This window comes from Bombyx mandarina, chromosome 08 (genome assembly GCF_030267445.1).
Source record: "Bombyx mandarina strain Sakado chromosome 08, ASM3026744v2".
Taxonomy (NCBI): domain Eukaryota; kingdom Metazoa; phylum Arthropoda; class Insecta; order Lepidoptera; family Bombycidae; genus Bombyx; species Bombyx mandarina.
The window spans coordinates 12643280-12671192 of record NC_143215.1 but is presented as its reverse complement, the minus strand read 5'-3'; the positions used below and the strand labels follow the sequence as shown (position 1 = coordinate 12671192).

At 34.8% G+C, this 27913-nt stretch overlaps 2 protein-coding genes across 4 annotated transcripts; both read left to right on the top strand.

Moving 5' to 3' along the window:
* Positions 1–160: 160 nt before the first annotated feature.
* Positions 161–13819, top strand: GSTt1 (glutathione S-transferase theta 1). Its single transcript, XM_028174325.2, has 5 exons — positions 161–374; positions 982–1069; positions 1586–1736; positions 3874–4057; positions 11530–13819. Exons 1-5 carry the CDS (start codon positions 263–265, stop codon positions 11682–11684), a joined length of 690 nt encoding a protein of 229 aa, XP_028030126.2. The 5' UTR covers positions 161–262; the 3' UTR covers positions 11685–13819.
* An 8393-nt stretch (positions 13820–22212) lies between these two features.
* LOC114242939 (uncharacterized) lies at positions 22213–27374 on the top strand. Of its 3 annotated transcripts, none has more exons than XM_089729235.1 (3): positions 22213–22495; positions 23982–25521; positions 25611–27374. In XM_089729235.1, exons 2-3 carry the CDS (start codon positions 24016–24018, stop codon positions 25935–25937), a joined length of 1833 nt encoding a protein of 610 aa, XP_089585361.1. In that variant the 5' UTR covers positions 22213–22495; positions 23982–24015; the 3' UTR covers positions 25938–27374. The 3 variants fall into 3 exon arrangements, with proteins under 3 accessions (XP_089585361.1, XP_089585360.1, XP_089585359.1); XM_089729234.1 differs by having other exon boundaries at positions 22481–23341; XM_089729233.1 differs by having other exon boundaries at positions 22481–23618.
* Positions 27375–27913: the final 539 nt, after the last annotated feature.

Sequence of the window (27913 nt, the reverse complement as noted above, 5' to 3'; positions counted from 1 at the left end):
CATTCATGTGATTGAACGAGAACTGAACGCATCACTATTACTTTAAATATAGCAACATTATTTCACAAAGTGACATTAGCTACTGTCAGCTGGCTTCGTCTAATTAAAAATCCGACTATAAATTAGTCAATAGTCTGTGCCATAGATTATACACTTAATATATTAGAGGTCTGTGCTCTAACTTTGCAGTGCTGACTAGTGGAGACAATTATTCAAATAAATAAAAAATATAAAAAATAAATAAAGGAATTACATAAATAAAATGGTTTTAAAACTATATTATGATTTAATGTCGCAACCTTCGCGAGTACTCTACATATTATTAAAAACTATGAAATATGATTTCGAGCCGAAATATGTGAATTTACGAAAAGGTGAGTATTTCTACGTACATTAAAATAATAATTTCTCTATTATTATTTGCCTATTACAAAAAATAAGTAAAAAGTACTTACCAAATGAACTTTGTAACTTACGCATAATCTGTTTTTTTTTTTAATTTAAAAAAAATAGTATTCATTATTTAAAGTAATGTTTTTTTCTTCATATTCAATAAGTATGATTTAACAAAATGCAATGGGTATCTTTCAATATAATTAGAATAAGTGTCCTGCAAATGGATTATACATAACATGTACCTAGTTGCAGTCTTTAATTACTGTATAATACAATGGCTGTCTCATTCAAGCTGAATGACAAGAGCTTCAAGGTAGAAATAGGTAGACTGGCAGTAACTGTCAGTGCTTGCACCTCTCAGGAGAAATTAAGTACCTAGCTTAATCAATTTTACACACTTGATCTTTGTTGTTGAAGTTGTTCATGTACTTATTAGTTATATCAGAAAACTATAGCATATACTTAATAAGGATTGAAGCTGCCTCAGGTGTATTACCCAACTGCAAATTATATCGAATCAAAGCTCTTAATTCTAAATAAAATTAAACAGTTTGACTTTAAAAGTATGTACTCTTTTTTTTTAAGCGGAACACTATTCAGAGGATTTTACAAAAGTTAATAGAATGCAGCGAGTACCAGTTATAGATCACAATGGCTTCATTTTGACTGAAAGGTAAATTAAAAAAAAATATTCTGGCATAACACTATTGTTTGAAGAATAAGATGGGTACTCTACTCCGCAGAGTAACCAATAAAAGGCAATAATATAAAAAAAAATTAGTTGAATCATTCATAATTTTGTCACAAATTTAATAATAATGGTTTATTTTCCAAAGTTGTGAATTATTTTTTTATTGCTTAGATGAGTAGTGTTATGGGGCTAATGAATCCCATGAATATCAACAAAGTAAATTCTGCCGTCATCCACCATGAGACACAAATCTAAGTCTCAGTTCTTACAGAACGACTGCCCCACTCTTCAAACTGAAATGCATTATTGTTTTACAGCAGAAATAAATAAGTTGGTAATACCTACCTCCGCAGGCTTATGAGGCATCCTACCACCAGTAAAAATGCTACTTTATGTAAGGAATTGGTTGATAAGCTTGAAATCCATTGGTGGTGTCGTCTAAATATCTAAAATATCTAATTTAAAATATCATTTAATATATTAAATATATTCTCATAGCATTGCAATACTGAAGTATTTATCTCGAGAGAATGTCATTGCTGAGAGTCTTTACTCTAAGGAATCCAAGCTTCAGGCCAGGATTGAAGAATTCCTTGAGTGGCAACATATAGGTCTTCGTTTGCACTGTGCCATGTATTTCAGAGTTGTGGTAAGTTATTGTGATTGATTATGAGTTTTGTCTCTTTGAATTTTTTTTTGTGAATAATTTTTTAATAATTGAAAAAGCAACAAAATTCATTTATTTTTACTTTTATTGGTTAGATGGGTGGACGAGCTCACAGCCCACCTGGTATTAAGTGGTTATTGGAGCCCATAGACATCAACGACGTAAATGCCTCCACCCACTTTGAGATATGAGTTTTAAGGTCTCAAGTATAGTTACAATGCCTGCCCTACTACTACTACCACCAGCAAAAATTAATGACATGTTTAATTTTTGGTATTTGTTAAATATTATAAATTATTTATTATTATTTATTTATATTACATAGCAGCAAGCATGTTTGTTAAGGACATTACTTGTATCACCCATTATATTAAATATAAAATATGTTTTTTTATTGGTTTTGATGTAATGAAAAACTTAAGGAAATTTGTTTTTAAAATAAGCTACATATTATTTATATTATTGTTTTTCTTAAAAAAATGCAAATGATTTATTTTATAAGAACATCTTAGTTAAATTAAAGTTGTTAAGTTCACATGGTTGTAAGCTATGTATCATACATATAAATGAACTGCAGTATTAACGTCAGTGAAATTAAGCATAGACTAATTTTGCTACTTGCCGAAAGATGGCGCTACACTACGAAACTTTCACTATTTGGTTATGACTTTTAGATTAAAAACATGAAAAAAAATATAAAAAATTAAAAAAATATTTCTTGTTTAGACATTATTCAGCTTTTTATTAATTTAAAGTATATTAAGGATTGAATAAACATTTGACAAAAATGGATTGTTCACACGTTTACAAAAACATTTGAATAGATCATTAAAGTAATCAGTTTGTTTAATTATGTCCATTGTTTCCACACATTGCGTTAATGACGTCATTTGTTATTAAGAGTGCCGAACAAAATAAAATAAAAAAACCTGCAAAAAGTAACGTAACGAGAATATATGTATGCCCATAGTCTGAGGAATTGTTCGAGATGATACCGGCATCTCGTTTTTACCATCGCACCGCCCACCACCAGAGTAGAGTTCCTCCATACTACCTGGAGCCACTACGGTCAATGTTTGTTTGTTGTCCTTGTTCAAACGAGGCTTGTGGAGAGTATTAAGCGGTAGGCAGCGGCTTGGTTCTGCCCCATGCATTGCTGAAGTCCATGCGCGACGGTAACCACTCACCATCAGGTGGGCCGTAAGCTCGTCTGCCTACAAAGGCAATACAAAAAAAAAATGCAAATGAAAGTGATTGAAAATTTTAATCATTTTGAATAAATTATTGGTTTTTCTTATGCCGGTATCACTCAAGGAACCAGTCGAAGGGCAATATACTAGTGTTAATCCTCGTAAAAAAGTACACAACTTCATGAATTTTTAACTTAAGTGAAACCACGTGTCGTTAGTTTAGTACAATTGCACTTTGGTCACTTAGACAAATGTAAAGTTAATGTAGGTATAGTTAACATACATGATCTTCGGATATTTAAATTTTATTTAAGCCTTCAAAGAATAAATAATAGTTAAAAAAAATAACAAAATACCCTTTTATAGAAAATCCAATTAAAAAATAGAAAATAAATTTTAATAAATTTTGAATTAATAATAGTGTAATAAAAAATGACTTTATTGTAAAAAAAGCATGGGGTGCTTGGTATAAGTAGCTATAAATATTTTATGAACAGATATGAGTAGAAGGGTTATTTTCATAATATCCTGAAAAGCACTCCATGCTTTTTTACAATAAAATCATTTTTTCTTACACTATTTTTAATTCAAATTTATTAAAATTTATTTTCTATTTTTTAGTTGGATTTTCTATAAAAGCGCATTTTGTTAGATTTTTTTTAAACTATTATTTATTTTTCATATTTTAGTTGAATTTAAATTATTTAAATTATTATTTATTTCAAAATTTTTTTTTATATTGAATTGTCATCAGTCCTTCATAAGTAGTATAGTATACCAAATTTCGAGTTAATTCGAAATTTTGAAGGGGGTCAAAATCATGTTCAAAGATTCCGTTACATACGTCTGAAGACATACCATACGTCTGAAGCTAACAAAAGCGTTTTGAAAACGAATTTAACTTTGATGCGGTGTTCTATATCCAACAGCATATGGACCCAATATTGACTGGAAGAAAATCAGACGAAAAAACTATACAGGGCTACAAGAGACGCATGATGATGGCCCTCGACGACTTCGACACTAAGTGGCTAGGCAGGGGAACTGCGTTTATTGTAGGCGAAACTCCTACTGTGGCGGATTTGGTCGCCGCCTGCGAATTGGAACAGCCAAGTGAGTATATAACAGAGTGATTTCTATGGGGTTTAAGGGGCACCAGTTGGACCGTGAGCCCCTGGTCATATGCACAAAGAAATCGTGCGTCGGTTTCCACATTGATAAACATGTTATGAATGTGCGCATCTAAAATGGAGATTATACATTTTTTTTATTTTTTTTTTATTGCTCAGATGGGTGGACGAGCTCACAGCCCACCTGGTTTTAAGTGGTTACTGGAGCCCATAGACATCTATAACGTAAATGCGTCACCCACCTTGAGATATGAGTTGTAAGGTCTCAAGTATAGTTACAACGGCTGCCCCACCCCTCAAACCGAAACGCATTACTTCTTCACGGCAGAAATAGGCAGGGTGGTGGTACCTACCCGCGCTGACTCACAAGAGATCCTACCACCAGTAAAAGCCTAGATGACTACAGTTCTAGAAACTTCAACTCGTAAAAGCCACAAATACATCGCGGATGGTTTGCAGATCTCTGCTAACTAGCGTGAACATAGAAGGTTGGCTATTTTGTCAGCTTAAAGAAAAGAGTGGTTGGCAGTTATTCGAACGGAACTTGTATTATCTAAAATTAAAACTTATGAATTTCGTTCAAGCGATAACTTGCATCTCAAACAAAAACGACGCTACTAAATTTGTTATCCATTTTGATTTTCCCTTTTTACCCAGGCGGCTACCAATTTTTCTAATGAAATACGTACTCAACAAATGTTCACGATTGATTTCCACGGTGAAGGAATAACATCGTGTAATAAAAACCAAACCCGCAAAATTATAATTTGCGTAATTACTGGTGGTAGGACCTCTTGTGAGTTCGCGCGGGTACCACCACCCTGCCCATTTCTGCCGTGAAGCAGTAATGCGTTTAGGTTTGAAGGGTAGGGCAGCCGTTGTAACTATACTTGAGACTTTAGAACTTATATCTCAAGGTGGGTGGCGCGTTAACGTTGTAGATGTCTATGGGCTCCACTGACCACTTAACACCAGGTGGGCTATGAGCTCGTCCACCCATCAAAGCAATAAAAAAAATTGATTCTGTCTGGGGAGAGAGATACACGTCTGTTTACTAAAACAGCTAATCGATGACAGAAGAGGGCAAGGCGCTGTCAGTGTGAACAGTGCTTATAGAAGACTAGCTGTACCCGTCCGCTTCGCTGGGCATTTAGAATTAACATGATTATTTCTCACCCCCATAAAGATTCTCATCATTAACGCTCCCGCAACTGGTGTAGGGAGTCCAATACTCATATAAATATTAGCCTATCCATTAAGTGCATGTATTTTCTACATGGATACCAAGTTTCAAGTCAATCGGATGCATGGTGCAGTAGTTATAATGGAACATCCGTAAAAACCGCTGTAGATTTATATATTAGTATAGATATAGATTTACCCTAGCGGTCTATGTAACTAACATGTTCTTAGTCTGTCGCCCGCGTAATCAATGCCGGCTAACAAAACTTCAAAGGACAAACAATGCACTTTATAAGAAATTGATTAGGACTGATGGCGAGGCATCTTGCTTGCCTGAACCGAACATGCGTTTCGGGTTGACGGGTGTGGCATTACAACCAAATCCCTGGTCAAAAAAAAGCCTGGTCACAGGCTAGTGACGTTCATGTTGTAGTACCTATGGGCTCCGGTAACCGCTTACCTTACATCTACTAATCTGAATTAAAAAAAACGCTTTAAAACAGAACAGATGAATATCTCCTGCCTTGCGCTCTGTATAACAATAAAACGAGTGACGCCATAAGCATTTATCACAATTATCACTTAGGACTTGCAGCTTACGATCACCGCGTTGCTCATAAGCTGCAACTCCTAAGTGATGTATTAAAATACCAGACACGGTAAGGGTGGTTTCATTTACATAGATCAAATAATGTGCTTTCAGACAGGATTCTTTTAGCACGTTTTCCTTTCAATATATTGAGCGTCTTTTTTAGTACAAATACTACGTGGAATTCTTTGGTGTCACAAACAGAGAGAGAGTTTAATTATAAATACCATTAGGATGGGACGCAAACATTTGACACGGACAAAGCGAATGCGATTTTCAAAATATTGCATTTGCTTTATATTCACTATGTGTAATGTTAACACGGCAAATCGGATCTCCTCATTCCACTCTATTTTGTAATATTTTTGTGAGAATATAGTGCTATAACATGAATATTCAAATGAGGATGACAGGTTCCGAATTAAAGAATTATATTATTGTTTAATCTAACAGTTTTCATGGCCACACTTCTAATGACCTATTTTCTCATAAAAGTTGTTATGACTAAAATAGGACCAACCTACCTCTTCCCACGGGTATTGTGAATGCGGTTAAATAATTAAGCGGAGAGGGGGCAGTAGTATCCTTAGAGTCTTATACCAGTATACTGCGCCTGCATTTGTTGATAAGGGTGCTTACTTTCCCTTCGCTGGTAGACTAAGGGGCTATTCCAGATACTCCCGGACGGGTTAAGGGTGTATTGTCAGGCTGCCGCATAGGTAGAAACGGTCCTGTCTATTTATGTCGTGAAATTATAAGATATTCCATTTTATAGGGCGGGACAGATTTCGTTATGACGTCGGAAGATGGTTTTTTCGTCTTTTTCTTATTGTCTCGACCTCTTGAGTATAATTCTAAAAGGATCTTAAGCCAAAAATTCTGGATGAGAGAAGTCGAGGGTCGTGCTCAGTGGCGTGCAATTGGAGAAGCCTATGCCCAGCAGTTCTACAAGTGCAGTGATTACGCAAATTATAATTTTGCGGATTTGATTTTTACACGATGTTATTCCTTCACCGTGGAATTTAATCGTGAACATTTCTTAAGTACGTATTTCATTAGAAAAATTGGTATCCGCCTGCGGGATTCGAAGACCGGTGCATCGCTAGATACGAATCACCGGACTTCTTATCTTTTAGGGCACGACAACTTCTTTAAGTACACAATGTACATTAATTCAGTTTAAGCTTATAATCGCGACGACCGCCAACTGCTTTCATGTTCATTGCTTGCTCGCGATATAATATCAACTCGTTTTGTAAACAAAAAAGATGTGTGGTGTCGTGGGACACCGGACAGGAACGAAGTTCCTTATTATAAAAATATTAATTTTAAGTTCTATTCGAGGTATAAAGAAAATAAAACTGGAGGTTTCGCAACAACCCACGGTCATTTGGTAAAGTGCGAACTTATTGTGGTGCACTTCATTCACGGCTGTTTGCATAAGAGTTAGTGTATTGCGCAAACGAACGCTCTGAGATCTTGGTCAATGAATGATAGAAAAATATGTTATTTTTTGTACGTTATTACAAAGTTAAGTCGTACACTGTGCATCACTAATTTGTACTTTATTACAAAGTTAAGTCGTACACTGTGTGCATTACTAATCAAAATCTTACCTTACGGATGTTTTTTCCCGGTTAGGGTACCCCTCCGCATCGTCCCATAAGGAACTTCGTTCTAAAAATATTGCTTTCTGTTTATGTTAGTAGTTTATTCCCGTTTCGGACTCTTGAGGGGGCGCCCTCAAATATAACTACGAAATTTTACCCTCTGATATTCAGTAACAATAGGGAATTCAATTAGTACCTATCTATTCAACAATGCTGCGTTTGACGCTCTAAATATAGGCTGCCTATACAAAACGGACTGGAGGTAGTTTTTAATCTCCTTCTCCGAATTGAAGTTCGTATGTAACGTTCGTTGTGTGAAAGGAAATATGCTTGTTTTCCAAAGGAATAAAGACCACTTTTGACCGTAGCGAATACCAGACTATTTCCGCAGCGACTTCGAGTTGATAGATATTGGATGTGTCGTTCTCTTTATTCTAAGACTTTATATTAGTTCAAAAAATAATATAACTTCCATTTCAGCTGCAAATCTATTTTATGAACAAACTTATATTCGGTGTATTGTAAAAAAATGAATTAAACGTTACCACTAGAAGCTACAGCACACCTGTGAGTGCTACGTCACAGTTTCCTTAAATACATACGTCCTTACGGATCTATTCGATTCGTTCTCACTGCTCTTGGACGTTGCTGGTATCAGTAACCAAAGCGAAGATCACCGTACTCGTGAACCTTAGACCATAGACCTTAGACCTCTCAAGTATGTAGCCTGATCTTCTCAATGGGCCGCCATTCCTATCCGGTGGTGATGTACTCGCACTTGAGTTCGCCCGTCCAAATCAAGCTAGTCTTTGGACTTTTGGACCTGTCGCGAAACCTCCGAAAAAAACGTACGTCACAAAAAATGCATATTAAAATAGAACCCTTTTTGCATAACATGGTTGAATAAATGAGTGCCTAACTGCGAATGTCATTGTCAGAATCAAACCAGTGAAGTGAATAAGGCTAATTGAATAACGTCCGGTGTCCAGTATCCGATTTATAACATGGAATTTGTTGCTTAGCAACGAGTCGAGAGTATGGCAGATACTACGAAAATCAGATTATTCAACATGGCAACGTATTTCAGACACAGAAAATAATATAATAGGTATTTATTTAGTCGAGGGTAATTAATTGATACCAGGAAATCTAACAGAGTGTTGTTCTTCGAACTTTGTTTACGAATAAAACGGAGTTTTAGTTATTAAAATAAATTCGTTCCAAATTTGTAAGAAAATTTATCATATCGGTTTCTTTTCCATTGTCACCTCAAAAAGCATAAAAAAAATATAGGATCAAATTCGTTAATCAAAAATTCGATTCCTTAACACAAAAATAAAAAAATGGTGCGCGTGCAACTTGGTGCATGTGAAAGAAGTTAAACTTCTTTTGCGTACGTGTGTAGTATCGTGATTTTCTTCATTTTTCATCCTTAAATGAAATTTTCTTGTAATAAGGAATGCTGTGTATAAGAAAAACGACCTAGCTCGCTTCGTCCTTTCCCTCTCTCCACGGTCAAATGGCGAAACGCTGTCTATTTTCTCACTCTCGCTCTTCCTAAATTGTATCTTTTCTCTCTAGCCGTAACGAATCTGTCGCGAGTTAAATTTTACTTTCAACGCGCCTAAAGAAGTTGCACTTCAAAAAATAAAAAAATAATATTCGTTGAAAGAGTGAATGAACTCACAATATAGTGCTGTGAAATATGTAAAGTGAACAAGACGCCACGGATATGCGGGTTCTTATGCAGTTCCTAATATGTTTACATGTATCTAACGCGTCCAATGTCTGTACAATTCTACGTATGTACATATTCCGACTCAGCCCGCTGTTCGATAATACTCTTCGCAACTTTAGAATTGAAGTGGTTTAACTAAAAAAATTAATAAACTTTTTGTACTTTGAACGGGTTATAAACATGTATTGTATTCGTTTATATTATTAAATTTTTAAAATTAAAAATTAAATTTAAATTTTATTTAGAAATGAACAAAGTACACTTTCCGTTTCTTTTGAATCAAGCATTAAGGCTTAAATTATTAAAATCAAAACTGAAAAATTACAATTTTTGGCGTTTACCAAAAAACAAGAATTTTGGATTTAGCCACTTCAATTCTAAAGATGCGTCTTGTTCCCTATATTAAATTTCCAAGACGTCTCGTTTGTTGCTGATTTGTTGGTAATCGAAACTAATGAAGAATTATACAGAGTGCATGGGGATTGCTCCAACCAGGTGGACTGACAACTTAGTGCGCATGGCGGGAAGTCGTTGGATGCGGAAGGCGGAGGACCGCATTATGTGGAAGGCATTGGGGAAGGCCTATGTCCAGCAGGGGGGACATAAAGGCTGATGATGATGATGATGATGGGGATTGCTTCCGTAATCGAAACCGTAACAATTGGTATTATAACTTCAATACAAAAACGACAAGAAAATACATCTGTTAAGTCAACGATAATGCTGCAAAGAACTTTGCTAACTCAAGTTGTGTTAGTGTAGTTATTCAAATAATCTTCTCAGTTATTCTGTGAGTAAATAAGTGAGTTGTCTCATCTGATATTGCAATATTAATCTTGTAAAAGTCTGTTTTACGATCAAAAACATCCAGCATTTGTTTTTTATTTTTGTCCAAGAGAGAGCTTGCGATATTAATATCTCATTTTATCAGAGACTACGTAGAGTAAGGGCAAAGGGCTTTTATCTTATTTGCATACGCAAATTGCAATACCAAACCACTTTCAACGAGTTTTGCAGGGAAATTGAAAATAAACTTGCATTATTGCTCCAAGGTGGACATTTAAGTGACTAGACTTGATTTTATTTGAGTTTGTCTCGTCTTAAAATTTATTGCGGTGGTTTACTGAGCTTCGTGTATAACAAACTTATTGGATTTCTACAAGAATCGGTCGTATTCGTGTTGGAACTTAAGGAAATGTAGTCAGCATGAGCTGACAAAATTCATAACAAATAATTAAGAGTTAGGAAACTATTTTTTGTCGCTTAACTAAAATAGCATGTAAGTGAAATTATACCATAAAAGCTATTGATCGCCAATTTAATTGAGGTTCGTTTATAATTTTTTCTTTGAATTTTTTTTGTTCACCTGCGACTTTGCGATACATTGCAGCTTCAATAACAATTTACATGAACACCAACCATTTTGGATTGGATAATGAAATAAAATTTATAGAATAATTAAAGTTTTCAATTCACAATAGGATATATAAATATATATAATGCTTAAATTGAAATAGTGTACTTCGGTAAATGTAAAATGAATACTTTACAGTATAAATCATTGTTTAAATAAATATCCTGTACAGAAACTTTGCAACTATCAAGTTTCACGTCACCGGTTGATTGAGGGGTGGCGAGGGTAATTAGTATGAACGGGAGGGGGTTATTGCCGATCGTGGAGTTTTGTGTTTTGTTGCTTACATTCTATGAAAAATCTGTTATGAAATTCGATAATGTTTTTGTTTATGCTCCGGGCTAATTTTCTGAACGCTAAATGTTGTGCAAGAGGTTTTAGTTTGAGAAGAGAGTTTACGATTCTCAAAGATAATTTTAAGTTGTTTGGACGTAAAGTGGAATTTAGACATGCTAATTCCTCTTCAGGAAGTTCGTTGAACAACTTGAATGCCATTTATCTTGAGACGTGAGGATCTTTGATAGCAGAACGGGTCATTGCATTTTGTCTATAACAGCTACAAATATTTTAATTCAGTATTCTGTAGAGAATCGGAAGGCATTGCTAAAAAATATAAGCTGAATTACTACTACTGGACGATTTTTGTTTTGTAAATATTTTATATAGCGACCCGCCCTCGCTTCGCTTCGGAAACATTAAAACACACATGAAACAAAACAAAAAATATTAAAAAAAGTAGCCTATGTTCATCAGGGACAATGTCGGCTTCTAATGGAAAAATAATTTTTCAAATCGGTCCAGTAGTTTCGGAGCCTATTCGAAACAAACAAACAAACAAATCTTTCCTCTTTATAATATTTGTATAGATAAAAAAAATAGTCGCGATTTTCCAGGGTGATTTTTTTTGTATTGTTTTGTCCAGGGATGGCAGGTTTTGAGCCCAAGGATCATTTCCCGAACATAGCGGCGTGGTGGCCGAAAGTGCGCGACCATTTTGCACCTCACTACGAAGACGCTCACGTCATATTAAATAAAATTATCAATAAAATGGATCGTGCAGCTAATTCTAAGCTTTAATTTTATGTATGTATTTTTTAATTATTATTGTAATCATGTTAATAAGGTTGGGTTTTTAAGTGATGAAATTCGGGTATGGGGTGTGGTATGTTAATGAACTTTGTAATTGAAGCTATTTATTTTCGTTTTCAATGTTATATAATGTTACATACGTTATATACATACACAACGGTCGTCTGGTGTAGTGGTAAGTGACATGGTCACTACACAAGGGGGTCGCGGGTTCGAATCCCGCCAAGGGAAGATATTTGTATGATAAATATAAATGTCTTTTCCAGGGTTATGGATGTATATTAAATATATGTATGTGTGTAATAAAAAATCTTACATTTATTTCTCTTATCTGGTACTTGTAACACAAGTTCTTTACGGACTTATCACGGGATTAGTTAACGTGGCGTGATTGTTAGTAAATATTTATTAATTATTTATTTATTATACATTCCACTTATTCATTGTTTCAGGAAACCTTTTTTTATTCAAATTAATCCGGTACTTTATATAAATATTTCTATTACATAATTGAAACAGGAAAATTTTAACTTTGATAATATCGCATAGAACAGATAAGAAGTTTATTTATTGTTTACTCGACGATCGCTTCGATGAATAGCAAAGAAAGAAAAACTTAAGCTTTGAGCTTAAAGTTATATTATTGAAGCGAGCTACAATCTTGATCTTTCAACAGTTTCAACATTCGCTCGCATTTTGTTATAAACGCTTGGTTATAAACGTAATATAAATCTGAACATATTGGAACTTATCGACGCTTGAAAGGCAAACGTGACTAAGCGTCAATGCGTGAACTTTACAGTAGACTAATTTAAAGTTGAAATACCTGAAAAAAATTCTATTTTAACGAATCTAGCTGTAGGATTGAAATGATTTTAATAGAACTAGAAATATATATTTTTTGCGCATCGAATATGGTTATTGCCTATCATTTATGTACAAAGCAGTTATTGTCGCTTAGTCACATTTGCCTTTCAAGCGTCTTTATGTTGTGATGGTCATGAGGCTTATAAAGCCTGAATTTAATAAAATAAAATAAAAATCTACACAACATTTATAATCGAAGCAAACCTTGATATTGATATAAACTATTAATTTAAAATATGTTAATTGATATTTTTACTCGGCTTTAATCGTAAACGAGATTATTAGATAGGTTGCGATAAATAAATAAGCAATAATGTTTTTAAATTTCGTTACAATTTACATGTATGGTGTATTTATGTATGTCGTGTATTATATAAGTTTAATATTTGTCTTTTACTGATTCTAAGCAGTGCAAACATTACAGGGGGTAGGTATATAAGTAAAAGTATAATTAGAATTAAAATTTATATAAATTTTATAATATTTTTAGTAATGCATATTGAGACAATGGTTTTAAATGTGTCGGTGGGGAACTGCTGTAAAATTTTAATATAAATGTTTTAATGTTAATCATATATTTTATCGTTACAACTCTTATAGGTACAACAAGGTAAGATGATTTTTAAAATTAATAATTATGTGCAGCGACCGGCGCGTGCGCGTTATTCAATTTTTCGAAACTCACTGTCTAGTGCAGTGATTCTCAACCCTTTTTTTGTTGTGGCACATATTTAACGATTTCAAAATTTGGCGGCACACAAAAAAAAGATAAAAATTATTTACTTACTCCAACACACTGCATAAATAGTTTATTAAAAAAATTTAATATACGAAATAAACTAAAATATACTATAATTTTTTTTTTGTGGATTTAAATATATATTCATGTTTAATATATATTTCTTTTAAAATGATATAATTTAATAATATTAACATTATTATATATTCGCAAAATTTGGCGGCACACTTTTGAAATTTGGCGGCACACAAAAGTGCCGCTGAACAGTGGTTGAGAATCACTGGTCTAGTGTCTTTTTACGAATCCTGCGCAGGTGTCGGTCGCACGGCGTTGTTCGACACTGTAGGGTTCCGCTTAGCGTGCGAGGATTAATTATTTTACTTCGATTCCGCACGTTACAATGTATAATAATTTTTTTTTTATATTTTTGGACAAACTGAATTTCTGAATGCTTAAGTGACAGCTCCAGTCCTTAGATGAACGAATATTAAATGATATAAAGTTTTTGGTAAACGTACGGAATATTGTTTTTTTTTTTTTTAATTTTTATTATAAAAAATACTGATTTTGAAAATTGTTTTATTGTTCACAACGAAATATTTCGTTTTCGTATATTTAAATAATTTTTACGTTTCTACAACACGAAAATGTTGAGTTGAAAAGATTTGTGTACATTATTATTATCTTATAAAGGTTAAGAGGCAAGTTAAAAGCTTTCTAAGAGCGGCTGATGGAAAATGCATTTTTAAATTAAACCCATTTATGTGTTTACTTTAGAAGTCGTCGTGGCTTAACAGACAAGCTTGCTCGTATTGGGCGACTATGTCTGAGTTCAAATCTCACATGGAGGTATCAATTTTAAAAATTTACACATATTTAAGACGTGCTCACGAAACATTTCCGCGATGAATTAAAAAAATAGGGCGCGTGCAACTTGGTGCGCGTGAATGAAGTGAAACTTCTTTTGCGGTTTGTAGTATTGTGGTTTTCTAAATTTTTCATCCTTAAATTAAATTTCAATTGTAATAGGGAATGCTGTGTATAAAAGAAACGACCTAGCTCGCTTTGTCGTATCCCTTTCCACGGTCGAGTGGTTCGCGAGACGCTGTGTCTATTTTCTCACTCTCGCTCTTCCTGAATAGTATCTTTTCTCTCTAACCGTAACGAATCTGTCGCGAGTTAAATTTTACTCTTAACGCGCCTAAAGAAGTTTCACTTCAAAAAATAAAGAACTCAGGTAGTTAAGACAGGGAAACCTGTCCATTTTCCCGTGAAGCAGTCTTGCGTTTGGATTACAAGGCTGGGACAACCTTTATACTGTACAGTTGAGACTTACACTTTATACTTTAAGGTCGGTGGGCAGAATTTATTGTTGATGTCCATGGGCTCCGGTAACCACTTAACACACCAGGTGAGCCGTGAGCTTCTCTAGTTGTTTATTCAATAAAAGGTGTATATTAGTTGAGTTCATTTAGCTCCAAGTTATGTCATACTGAAGGTAAGATACCTACATCAGTCGAGTAATTAAAAACCGCTGTCCTTATTGTATTGCATCGGATAATTGAATCTAACCTTCCCATACATTGAGAACTACGCTTCGTATACTTATACATACGTATTATACATAATAATAATATGTGTGATGTATGTACTCAGTCATCAACGTATCGCATATTTACGTACCTATAAAGCGGGTAGCGTGATTGTTACATTGAATACAGAGCGCCACCCGAGCACCAATTAATAATGGCCGAACGCTCAAACTAATTAATCAACTCAAAGGTTTAGTGTTGCCCGTGTTTGGATTAAAGAATTATCTAGATTTTCGGTGTCTTTATTATTGTTTTTTTTATAAATCCTCTATTTTTCATTTTTAGAGCTTTTAAAGTTATTTTTATTATTAATCTACATCTGTCTAAAGTAGTTACACCGCTCATGGATACGCATACACAACACACACACACATACGCATAATAACCTTAAATGATAACACCTAATGATCTCTCAACACTAGTCCGCAGCATCTGTTCACGACTTAACCTAATCTATCTTAAGAAGGAGGGAGCCTGGAGATCAGTAATACAGGTACAGAACCTAGTACTGACTTCAGCTCTTTCAAAGGCTTACAAAATAAATTATAAGGTTAATTTCCATTTGTATTTGTACTTTACCTTTAAGAGAGAAATAAATAAATTATTATTATTATTATTATATCAACAGCGCTAGGGAAGCGGCCAATATGCTTACCGTATCTACGAAGGAGAGTACTTTATGGTTGAGTAGGAATTGCATTTCAATGGTATTTTTGTAAACCTATAAAATATTTAATGACAAATTTATAAGACATCTGCTGTTGAAAATAAGTCTGCCCACATTAATTTTTAGGAAGAATTTAGAAGCGGCCGACGTTTCTCGAATTGTCAAAACATCTACCCACGTTCAGGGGCGGTTCCACACTGCGGTTTTCCTGACACACGTCTAAAGCAAAATTATTGCGAGCATTAATTCGGTAGTGAACACGAATACTAACTATAATTTAAAAAGAAATTTATAAATCGACTTCAGCTGCGAAATGCATCGAATTAAAATTGACAATAGGATAAAGTGCTTTACTATGCTTATATCAGAAGTATTCTCGAATACTGCAGTACTGTTTGGAATCCACAATACGTGACGCACGAGCATTCCCTTGAGCGTCTCCAAATTAAATTTGTCAAATATTTGAATTTCAAAAGCAAATAAAAAATTGATGGCTACACTGAGTCATTCCAAAAACACAGCCTCATAACTCTGGCTGAGAGACGTGAGATGCAAGACATGGCTGTATTTCATGATATATGTTCTGGAAAGCTAGATTGTGTTGAACTGTCAAATAGAATACTCAACTTGAATGCCCCTGGTAAAAGAACTCGTCACACGCATCTTTTTCATATACCGTTAGAGCGCACTAACTACGCGGCTAATGATATGTCTATTAGATTACCTAAGACCTACAATAAGTTTTATTCAGATATTGATATCTTTACAACATCCAAAACTACGTTCAAAACTGCAGTTCATAAGCTTAAGTTAAGTTAAAGGTTTGTTATTGTTTGAATCTTTAAAATATTTACAATTTGAAAAATTATAATCTTTGAAGTATTTTGGGTGTTCTACAATTACAATCAACGTTCATAATAAATTCGAGCGTCCATGTAAACCAACCACTTTATGCACTCACACGCACTTACACGCACTTACACACATCGACACAACACAATCAGATTCAAACTTATTCTGCAAGTTATCATTCGACAAAATTTATCTACCTATTTAATTGCCTTACCTTTACCTTAGTTGGACTACCTGTGTTCATGAATCATGTTAACATTTTTTGGAAACATAATGTGTTTCTTTAATTGGCTCATGTTTGTGAAAACATCCTCTGTACCCTGTGTCTAGTTAAGTGCTGTTGAAACATTGTTGATTAAATAAATAAATAAATAAAAAAGGCTAGTAAACAAAGAATTTTTCAAAATCGATTCACGAATGACGAAGAAATCGGTGAACATACTACTGGTGGTAGGACCTCTTGTGAGTCCGCGGGAGTGGGTACCACCGCACTGCCTGTTTCTGCCGTAAAGCAGTAATAATGCGTTTCGGTTTGAAGGGTGGGGCAGCCGTTGTAACTATACTACTGAGATCTTAGAACTCATATCTCAAAGTGGGTGGAGGCATTTGCTTTGTTGATGTCTATGGGCTCCAGTAACCACTTAACACCAGGTGGGCTGTGAGCTCGTCCACCAATCTAAGCAATAAAAAAAAGCACAGAATTAAATGAAGTCCAACGTAGAATTTCGATTATCCAAATCGGATAAAAAAGTTTTAGTTAGTTAAATTAGTAGCAGTAGAGTAGTTTTTCGATTGCGAAATTTAACTTTGCTGGCACAACACTAGTTCTTAATATTTTAATGCGTCCTATAATGCTATGCGAATTTTTGATTTTTGTTCATCTATTAATATAATGTAGTCATTTTATGTCAATAGAAATATCAGTACTAAGCAACATTGTTCAGGAAAATGACGTGTATACTCCTCGTCGAGCTTGTAGATTACGACGAAGCGTTTGACGTGCCAAGTAGCTAATCCACTGAGTTTCTTGCCGGATTGTTTGGATGCGATTCTGATGTGGTGGTAGATTCTGCGAAGCATTGCTCTTGCTAGGGCTAGTGTTGGCAAACTCTCAGGTTGGGCCCCGTGAACATAACTAGCAGACAGAGCGTAGCTGGAATAGCTTCTTAGGCTACCGGTGTGTTTAGTGCGAGTTTCTTAACGTTCTCGATAGCGTAAAAGTAAACTCAATTTTGTATGCAGTTGGAACAGCGCCCCTAGCGGCAAACGATCTCATTCCATACAAATATGAGCTAACTTTTACGCTATCGAGAACGTTAAAAAACTCGCACTAAGCACACAGAGCATAGGTAGAGAAAAAAACATTTGAAGGTAGTACTAGTAAACAACATTGAATAAATATGCGATTCGAAATTCGACCTTAATAACAGATTCATCAAGGCTTAAATTCATTTATTTATTACATTTCTCATTAGTTTTGCATTAACATTAAAGTACAAGGCGATAATAAGTAAACCGCATTTAATATTATGTATCCTCAGATGATTCTCTTTTACTCGGTGGTTGTCTAGAATTTATCGTTTTTAACGGTAGGACCCTTTGTAGTTTTATGTTTAATGTCTTGTTTTTATTATTATTTTAGTAAACAATACTCATATTTATTTATTAATAATATTTAAAAAAAAGGTAAAAAATAGGAAGAAAGGTTGTAAACAGTTTTGTCTTTGCTTATAAACATGTAGGTAGATGTTTTTGTCACCTAAAAAACAGCTGATCTGCGGGTCAACGACCTGACGCGCAGACGTTGCGTTGGAGCTACAAGAAATATGAACATCCCAAAACAGCAATGTATAATGTTCATCACATACGCTGAGCCTTTTCGATTTCAATCACGGTAAGTTACACAAATAATGTATTAATTAACAATAGTGGTGATATGGAGTACTTCAATATGAATAAACAATAAAATACTTAATTGTGTTTTCTGTGATATAATAAGAAAAACAACCTTTAAAGCCCTTAAATGTCTATTAAAATTAATATTAAAAATTAAACAATAAATAGTTTAACACAATAAACAACAATAACAGTTAAACAACAATAACAGTTAAACAATAATAACAGTTAAACAACAATAAACAATTAACTATATATATGCAAAACTGAACTCTTTTTTTTAATAAATTTTACTGGCTTGGAAACAAAGTCCTTTAAGCCAAATCAGTATTTGTTTCTTAAACTGAATCCTCTTTTTACTGAATCGCAAACTTCACTCCATGACACTGAAGGACACTGAAAAAAAAAATCATTTTTAAAAAAGAGTTTTAAATAATAAAGGTTTTTCTTTACAAATGAAATTATTATCTTTGTTAAATATACGAGTATATGGCATATGTAACCTTCGTCTTAGTGTCTCGCACTTTTTTACAACCATCAAACAGGAGAAAGTTGGGATTTTTTCAGCTGCAGGGGTCTAGTTTGTAGCCGATGAAAATAAAACATTGTCACATTTATTTAACAAAACTTTAATCACATTTGGAAAATTTTAGTACACCAAAAGCCCTAACAGAGTTTTAAATTGTCGATAACTAAATGAATAAGGCTTGAAACGCTCCCGTAAGTGCCATGGACCGGAATCAAATTGAATTATTGCGGGACGCATGTCGGATGACGTTACATATGCATATGACAGTAATAGGTACGGACTTAGTACTTGGGGAAAAGTTTGTCGGTCGCGTGTATTATTTGGATTTATTCTGTGATAGCTTCGAATGATTACAAACGTATATGATTTTTTAATGCTTCCGAAGGTAGTCGAGCTTGTGAGTCCGCATGGGTAGGTATCACCACCCTGCCTATTTCCGCAGTGAAGCAGTAATGCATTTCGGTTTGAAGAGTGGGGCAGCCGTTATAACTATACCTGAGACCTTAGAACTCATATCTCAAAGTGGGTGGAGGCATTTACTTTGTTGATGTCTATGGGCTCCAGTAACCACTTAACACCAGGTGGGCTGTGAGCTCGTCTACCCATCTAAGCAATAAAAGATAATCATAATGGTGATGATCGCTGTTGCTCGTAGACATAATTAATGCCATGGGCAAATCATGGCCTATTGCTGGTGCTCATTCCAGAGCCGGAGGATAAGTTTATGAGCAATGACTTCAAGTGGTCCGATGGTGTAAAAATGTGATGGGTCCATTTTAATCCTTCAGAGCATTCCTCGTGGAAATACGTTACAAAACACAGTGATAATACTACGTAAATAATGAAAAAGTTTATAAAATAATAAGTAAGTATTTATGAATATATGAATTCATATATTAGGGGTTGTATATTTGTATGCCAACAGGTGTTTCGGAGAAATTTTGGAGATTATTTATGTTGGTAACTCTAACATCAAAGTAAACGTCGATTATTCATCAAGAGTTTTTCTAAAATGCTGGTTTATTTAACTATCTTCAGACTTCCTCCTGCGAACTGATAACTTTCGGTTTGCTACTTCAGTCTTTTTTGTAATGACGAGTGAGGTTAAGTGTTTGCCAGTTGCTTATAGGCTCCTTAAACACAACCCACTGAGTGTCTTTCTCCCTGGATCTTCTCAGTGGGTCGCAATTCCGATCCGGTAGTAGATTCTGCGAAGCACTGCTCTTGCTAGGGGCTAGTGTTAGCAATTCTCTCAGGCTGAGCCCGCGAGCTCGCCTACCGGTCCGCGCGAAATTGGAATAGCCTCTTAGGCTACTACTAATAGTTATTAGGAAGGGAAAAAAATGCTTATAGACATGACAACGTGAATGCTAGGTCGATCTATTTGTATATTGTTTAATAATGGCTGTCGCAACCGAAAACCTAACTCTCACGACGGAACTAGGCATGATAGCGGTACTCGCACCGACTTACGTTAAATACTCCTTACGACCAGTAATTAGATATTAGGTACATTTAATTTTGGGCATAGATAATACACATAAATAAGTTATAGATAAGTAACTCAAGCACTCAACAAAAATGTTCACGGGCGTCGACCACTAGATGGCTTCGGTTCGATTATTTTCTCATTGCTCCTGTAGATGGCTGTAACATATTACCTATCCTATATTTTATTTTTAATAAAGGATTTTGTAAATTTTCAGGAACCACAACTTGATAAAATTTAATCAATTTGTCTATAACAAATAAAGACTTTTATGATTTATTAATTTTTTATTTTACTGTGTTTAGTTATACAATAATTAAATGCGTTAATTTTAACAACATATTAGTTTAGGGGCATCTCCTACAAGATGTCGCTAGTTTTCATACAAAAAAATAGTTGTCTTAAAGTTTTTATGATTGAAAGATTACTTACTAGTGGCCCGAAGGCCTTTCCAGTTTCACCAGGATAGGTGGGCGCGCAAAGGCTCAGCCAGGAGGGGTGGGATTTGCTAACAGCTGCCCGAGTGCCTCCGAGTGAGACCTAACAACTCAAGAGCAATTGCTTCGCGAATGAATCTACTACCGGATCGGAATCGCGACCGGTCGTGCTTCCGATCTGGCGGTAGATTCTGCGAAGCACGGCCCTTGCTAGGGTTCGTATTAGCAACGTCATCAGGTTTGAGCCCCGTGAGCTTACCTACTAATTCGGCGAATCTAGAATAACCCCTCGAGGTTACTAGACTAGGTAGGAAAAAAAAGTGAATCCCAAAGATTTTTAAATGGCTATAACTTTATTTTTCAAGATCCGAATTTAATGGAACAACCCTAGATTCTTGTGCTTTTCAGGATATTATCAATACAACCTTTTTACTCATCTGTTATTTATTTTCATTTTTTAGTTGAATTTCATTGTTTTCAACTTTTTATTATTATTTAATATTGAATTGTCATCGGTCCTTATTAAGTATGCCAAATTTCGAGTTAATTCGACGTTTTGAAGGGGGTCAAAATCATGTTCAAAGATTCCGTTACATACATACTAACATACATACGCCTGAAGCTAATAAAAGCGTATTAAATAGAAAAACTTAACCGCAGTCTTTGCATCGGTAAACGCATCTTGGTGTCGGAACCGTATTGAGTACGGCTATCACCTATTATAATGGACTAAGCTATCTACAGCAAGAAAAATAAAACGAACATACAAGAACGTAAATACACTCTTAAATGGTAAGTATTTTTTTTTTTTTTTTGCATACCCTATACCTTATTGGCCCCACCAGGCCCTCCTGATGGTTACCGTCGTGGTTACCTACCGTGTAGGGAATGGTTACACAACAAATGTTCACGATTAACTTCCACGGTGAAGGAATAACATCGTGTAATAAAAATGAAACCCGCAAAATTATAATTTGCGTAATTACTGGTGGTAGGACCTCTTGTGAGTCCGCGCGGGTAGGTACCACCGCCCTGTCTATTTCTGCCGTGAAGCAGTAATGCGTTTCGGTTTGAAGGGTGGGGCAGCCGTTGTAACTATACTGAGATCTTAGAACTTATATCTCAAGGTGGGTGGCGCATTTACGGTGTAGATGTCCATGGGCTCCAGTAACCACTTAACACCAGGTGGGCTGTGTGCTCGTCCACCCATCTAAGCAAAAGCAATAAAAAAAAACTTCAGTAATGCTAGGGGCATAGCCTAGCGGCTGTCTACGGTTAAGTACTCTCCGCAAGCCTCTTTGGAAGAAGCACATGTCATAGTGCTCCAAATTCCAAAAAATATATTTCAGCTCCTAACCTATGAGACCGTATTAATAATACAATAAATGTAATCTATAGCAACAAAACGATTATACATAATAATATGTGTACTTGAAAACGCCTTTACATGTTAAGAATTTCACAAAATAAAAACCAGTATCTATAAGACCTTATCTATAAATATAATTGAGTGATTACTAGAGTATTTCAGTTTTCCATTAGCAGACGTAGAGCAAGCTTGTTTTTGAGCGCTATAAGTAAACTGCATCGTACACATCCTGCAGATAGATCCGTTATGTTCGAAACCCGTACATAGATTGTTTCAGCGCTTTCATTAGATCAGTCTTCAGCTTCAGTCGGTTTCACGAAGCCAAACAGGGGTGTTGTGTCGTTCAGAGCAGGACAGATATAGTAAGCGACCTTATTTATTTTTATAATTTTTAATTCTAAAATTCATCTTAAAAGTACATTTCGTAAATAAATTCCGTTTTTTTTATTACAATTTTCGAGAATCATACTTTTTTCTAGGTTTAGATTTTGGATTGGTTTTTCACAGTTGTTTTTTGGTGACTTCAATAATTGCACTAATTCAATTGTGAATTTATTAAACCTCTGCTACGCAAGTGCTTGTACTAATATTTGAGTACCTACCGTGTTCCAAAAATAGATCGAAATCTCCCGAAGCTTTTTGTATTGGACGAGTTCAACAAGAAAATCATTGTGTAGCTTTGAGAATTATTTATAAAAATCATATTATCATATCATAAAATCATATTGCTATATATCTTAAATATGTTATAAGTGTTAAAATACTGATTGCAGTAGATCGCTATTCTGATAAGAAATTAGATTTAAGCTCAAAAACGAAAAAAAGCCTGACTGCCGTATTGAAAAATTTGTGACGCCCTTCCCAGAATTCTAGGCACAGTGCAGCAGGAGCCTATATCGATTGGTAATATTGCATATAGTGAATTACTACAGTGCATATACAGCTACGCAAACTAGTTCGGTAGGGTTCCTGGTAATTCCAGGTGAATTCAAAGTTGGAAAAGGGTGGCGGCGCGCGCATTGCCCTCAGATTGGTCGGATAGTTTGATAGCGGTTAGGGCCGGCCTCTCTGAGAACAACACGAGTCAAAAGATACTCGGCAGTCGCTCCGGACTTCTCACAAAGGCAGTACATTCTCGTGTCGTCCAGAGACAGAGCGATCGCGACCTCACTCCGCATAAAAGTTTAAAATCTTCATCCAGGCGCTCTGTAAGAAATTTTATTCAATTTGCTTCTGTAAATTTAAATAGAGATAGTATTATTTTGTTTTTTTTTTTCGTTTAATGATGAAACGAAAGAGAAGTGGAGAAAAGATTGAAAGTGCTACTAAAGTATTAGGTTGCCGAAACAATTTAAGATCGTCGAAACGGCTGAATGCCACCGAACAATCAAGTAAAAACGATAACCTAAATGTTAATGTAAATTCGTTACCTCAAGAGAAAAACAGCGAAAAACAGTCTTTGCCTGTTTCGCTTCCTATAGAAATGTAAGTACATTTTACTAAAATATTTGCTGCATTTGCTATAAGTTGTCCAAGTATACATATGTCCCTTTTAAGAATTGATTTCCATTGCTTATGCACACTGGAATTACCGGAGGCACAACTAAGTAGCTGCCTATTACTACTAATACTAAAAAGTACACTTTAAATTACCTAAATAAACTTAACTCTTAAGTAAAAGTAGTTTTAATCACATTTACGACCCGCGAAAATCAAAGTAATGCTACATTATACTAAGTATAAAATATTAGTCCTTCGAGATGATGAATTCGGGTAGCAAAAATTAGCTTTTAAATTAAGTCTATTATTTTCAATACAGAGATTTGGATATTTATGTTCTTGTTGTAGATACGAAAAGTACTTGGAGAATAAAAAGAAAAATATGTCTAGAGGACTTAAAGGGAAATCCCTTCCATACATAGACAATGATCCCGATTATGAACTACCGAAAGCTAAGAAACAGCGAACCAAAAAACCGAATAAACCAAACATGGATTATGCTATCATAGAAAATCCACAAAATGATGATGAAGATTTCGACAATATTTATCGCACAAGTACAATCGTTGGCAGTAAATATCCACATCTTATGAACACCAATAAAGAAATAGCACTAGAAAATACCAAAATCAACGACGCCGGCTTACCAAAATTTTGCATACCTTATGAACAACCCAAATTTAAACTGCCACATAATCCAGTAGTAGTAGCACTGAGAGAAAAATACAAAATAAATCCAAATGTTAGAATCACGCAAACAAAATTTGAAGACCCGAAAAAGTCTAACGAACTGCCTTTAAATTGTACTGTTTTACAAAATGATGCCATTAATTTATCGGCAGGGAAAAGTGCTAATGAAAATTTAAGTGTTAACGCACTTAATTTAACGAAAACCAAAGATGCTGAAACCATCACCGATGACAATATTATTGTAAATGATGAAGAGAGAAACTTTATCGCATCTCTAAGGGCCAGCAATATAACGATATCAAGTTTATCTTCGTTATTGGCCAACAAAGATAGTGATGTCAATAATAACTCTAAAATTCAAAGAAACTATGAAGATATTTCAGAAACCATTGATTTACTGGACGATGATGATGACGGCGGTACACCTAACATTGATCCTAATGTATTGAAAATCTTAGAAGATCAGAGCGAAGCAAACAAAAGCTTTATCGGGCTTTTACTGAAAATTTTAACAAAGGGTCACATAATAGTAGCGAACGAAGTAGAGAGTATGCCGACAGAAATCATTCTGCAAAAACTTAATTTAGCAGGAGTCGATGTACTGAAACTTATAGAGCTATTAAAAGTATGCCTTCAGGAGTATTTGGAGTCAAAAAATAAAACCCGTCAGCAGCCGCTTGTTGCAAATAAATCAACAGAGACTGTTCCAAATATTGAAATAAGAACAATTCTAAACCCCCCGACTTTCCAACTTACGACATCAGTAAACGATGGTGGCTATTCATCTACTGTTAGTACGCAGACAAACGAACCTGCTCTACAAGCTCAGGTCAAGAGCGTCTCCCAGCCGCACTGTCCTTCACAAGACGTGCATTCAATGATTTGTCGACCTAACCAACAATATAATTACTCGCAGCAAACAAATCAAAACACCAATACCGTACAACAACCATCTCCACCGATCGTTGCACCACGTCAGACTCCTTTCGCAATGCCACATATTCAGGCAGTCATGCCGCAGAAAAATTTTGCAAGTGCGATTACTAATTTCCCCGCTATTCCTGCACAAAATATTCAAATTAATTCATCGCAACCACTTCCGCAAAACCAGAACAATTTCCAGCTACCGCAGAATCAAACTGAATCGGTTAATCGGCCATATTACAACACGCAGGGCTCAATGGATTACTCTTACCAGGTAAACAAACAACCTTAATGATTTTGTCAATTTTACCAAATATGATGAATTTTTAATCAGGTGATTGTAGTGTTCTGTTTTGTTTGTAGAATTCACAACAGAAACAAGGCTCCGGTAGAAGAAGTTCACAAGAAGTTTATAACTCCAACAATAACAATCCTTCTCTCCGATACGGCGGCCAGGGTCGCCCTCGTCAAAGCTTCAATCCGTGCAATATCGCAATGCCTCACATGGGTAATTACTCCGACCGTTACAATCAATACAATAATGTTACGGCGGTGACAGAATCATCGTATTCACACATGATAAGACACCAAAACTCAGTCGATCCGAGGTTTAATTCGTCACAAAATGCAATTGGTTTCTATAATCAGATGGATAATTATGCTTGCAATAATACAAGCAATGTACAATAGTTTGAGTTTCCATAAAATATATTTGAGTTAGAGGAGAGAGCAGATAATGTGTTGTTGTTGTTGGTGCTCACGTGAACCCTGATTAGGATCATTGAAACCTTTGGCTTGCCTTCACTGGCCGTCCAAAAATGTACGTGTAAATAACGGACTGAGGGGCAAAAATCTGGCACTAATTCTATAACCTGTATTTAACTTTTTCGTTTTTACATTTAGTGTCGTGACACTTTGTAACTAAATATGACGTCACTCTACTAAGTTGTCAGTGTTGAGTATTGTAATGTTACTCGAATGTTAACGTCTAGTAGAAATGAGCAAAGTATGATATTCTAATAAAAAACGTGTTATTGTATGTAAATTATAACAGTGTTCATTAAAATCAGTACTATAAAAAAATATATAAATGAATTTACTAACTAGAAAATCTAAGGACGTTTAAAATGACTGAAGTTCAAATAAAAAAAAAAAAAATCTGCAAATATTTTTGGAACCCAATTTACATAAAAAAAAGCTGTTGATACTTATGAAGATTTTGGTACAAAACAGATAAAAAGAAAGTTAAAATTCTCAAAACATAATTTTAAACTCAAAGTCAACTTTTAAAAATCAACGTTCAATAGATTTATAATTAAAACAAACTTTAACCGTTTGATCTTGCGTGTGTTCGTTTTATTATTTCTGACAATTCGAATATTTTAAAATTTCGCGGTCACGGCATCATCATCATTCTTTCCTATTACCCTCTGCTGTGGTGTAGGGCTCGAATCAAATTTTTCCATTTACATCGGTCTTGGGCAGTCTGTTCTAGCTCCTCCCACGTCATGCCCAAGACCCGTAGCTCCTGCTCCACCGAGCGACGCCAAGTTGTTCTGGGGCTTCTCTTCCTCTTGCCAGATACTTTCCAGGTCAGTGCTCTCTTTGATAGGTGGGTATCGGGCTTTCTCAAAATGTGACCAATCCAATGCCACTTCCGCGTAAGGAGCTTACGTGATCGCGGTCATGGCAATTTTATTAAGTGAATTTTATTAGATTCAACAGAATTCGATTCAATTTTTTTCGAAAACTTTGCAACATTGATATCTGTGCCTAAAAGTTCATTATAAATAAGTAGTAAATACATGGGTAGTTAGTAGACTTTCACAACTTTGAAAAAAAAAAAAAAACGTTATAATAACATAATATTTTAATGGAAAATTGATTTGACTTGACACTTTGTAAAGTTAATAGTCGTTAATACTTCACAGGAGGCTTTGGTTGTGATATTATTAAAGGGCGATATATGGTGTGTGAGTGGTTACAACAAATTCATACGCTTAGCCATTGTCACACCGAATCATGACGTGTAATATTAAAACACACAATCGATAGACAGAGACAGAGAGCTAGCTATATAACAGTAGTGGAATAAAAAAAATATAAAAAAAAAGTAGTTTATAGATAGATGTTTTAACTTCAGATTTATAAGTGTCTGTAGATACACAAAAAACAAAAAAAAACAAAAAAAAAACAAAAAAAAAACAAAAAAACAAAAAAAAAACACAAAAAAAACAAACAAAAAAGAAAAAAAAATACAAATTTGTACTTTTAGCACATATTATATACTGATTTTCAAGAAGATCTTGTAGGCTCTATATAAAGTATATTTTTTTAAATTGGAAAGTTTCGGTGAGTGCATTTATTTTTTGTATGTCAAGGGAGCCTCATATCGAACGTGTTTTAAATATAGTATAATAATAGTCTTGATTAAGAATCTCAAACAGGGCCACCTGTCTTTTCAGGACTTGTTTTCACTTCAGCAAATATTTTTCAATAGATCACCGTTTTTGGACAAGAATAAAAATACGCTGTGCTTAGTGAAATACCAATAATTATATTTAATTCTTTGGCATGACCCGAAAGAATTAAAATTTAAATACAGAAGCAATGAAAAAAATTCTCTAAAACATAGACTAACGAAAATCTAAAATAAAATTCATTAT

Excerpts from the sequence above, each read along its gene's own strand:
- GSTt1 (XM_028174325.2), top strand. The coding sequence starts at position 263 with ATGGTTTTAAAACTATATTATGATTTAATGTCGCAACCTTCGCGAGTA. Across the intron at positions 375-981 it reads ATATGTGAATTTACGAAAAG|CGGAACACTATTCAGAGGAT; the intron begins GTGAGTATTTCT and ends TTTTTTTTTAAG. Across the intron at positions 4,058-11,529 it reads CTGCGAATTGGAACAGCCAA|GGATGGCAGGTTTTGAGCCC; the intron begins GTGAGTATATAA and ends TGTTTTGTCCAG.
- LOC114242939 (XM_089729233.1), top strand. The coding sequence starts at position 23,416 with ATGATGAAACGAAAGAGAAGTGGAGAAAAGATTGAAAGTGCTACTAAA. Across the intron at positions 23,619-23,981 it reads GTTTCGCTTCCTATAGAAAT|ATACGAAAAGTACTTGGAGA; the intron begins GTAAGTACATTT and ends TTCTTGTTGTAG. Across the intron at positions 25,522-25,610 it reads CAATGGATTACTCTTACCAG|AATTCACAACAGAAACAAGG; the intron begins GTAAACAAACAA and ends TTTTGTTTGTAG.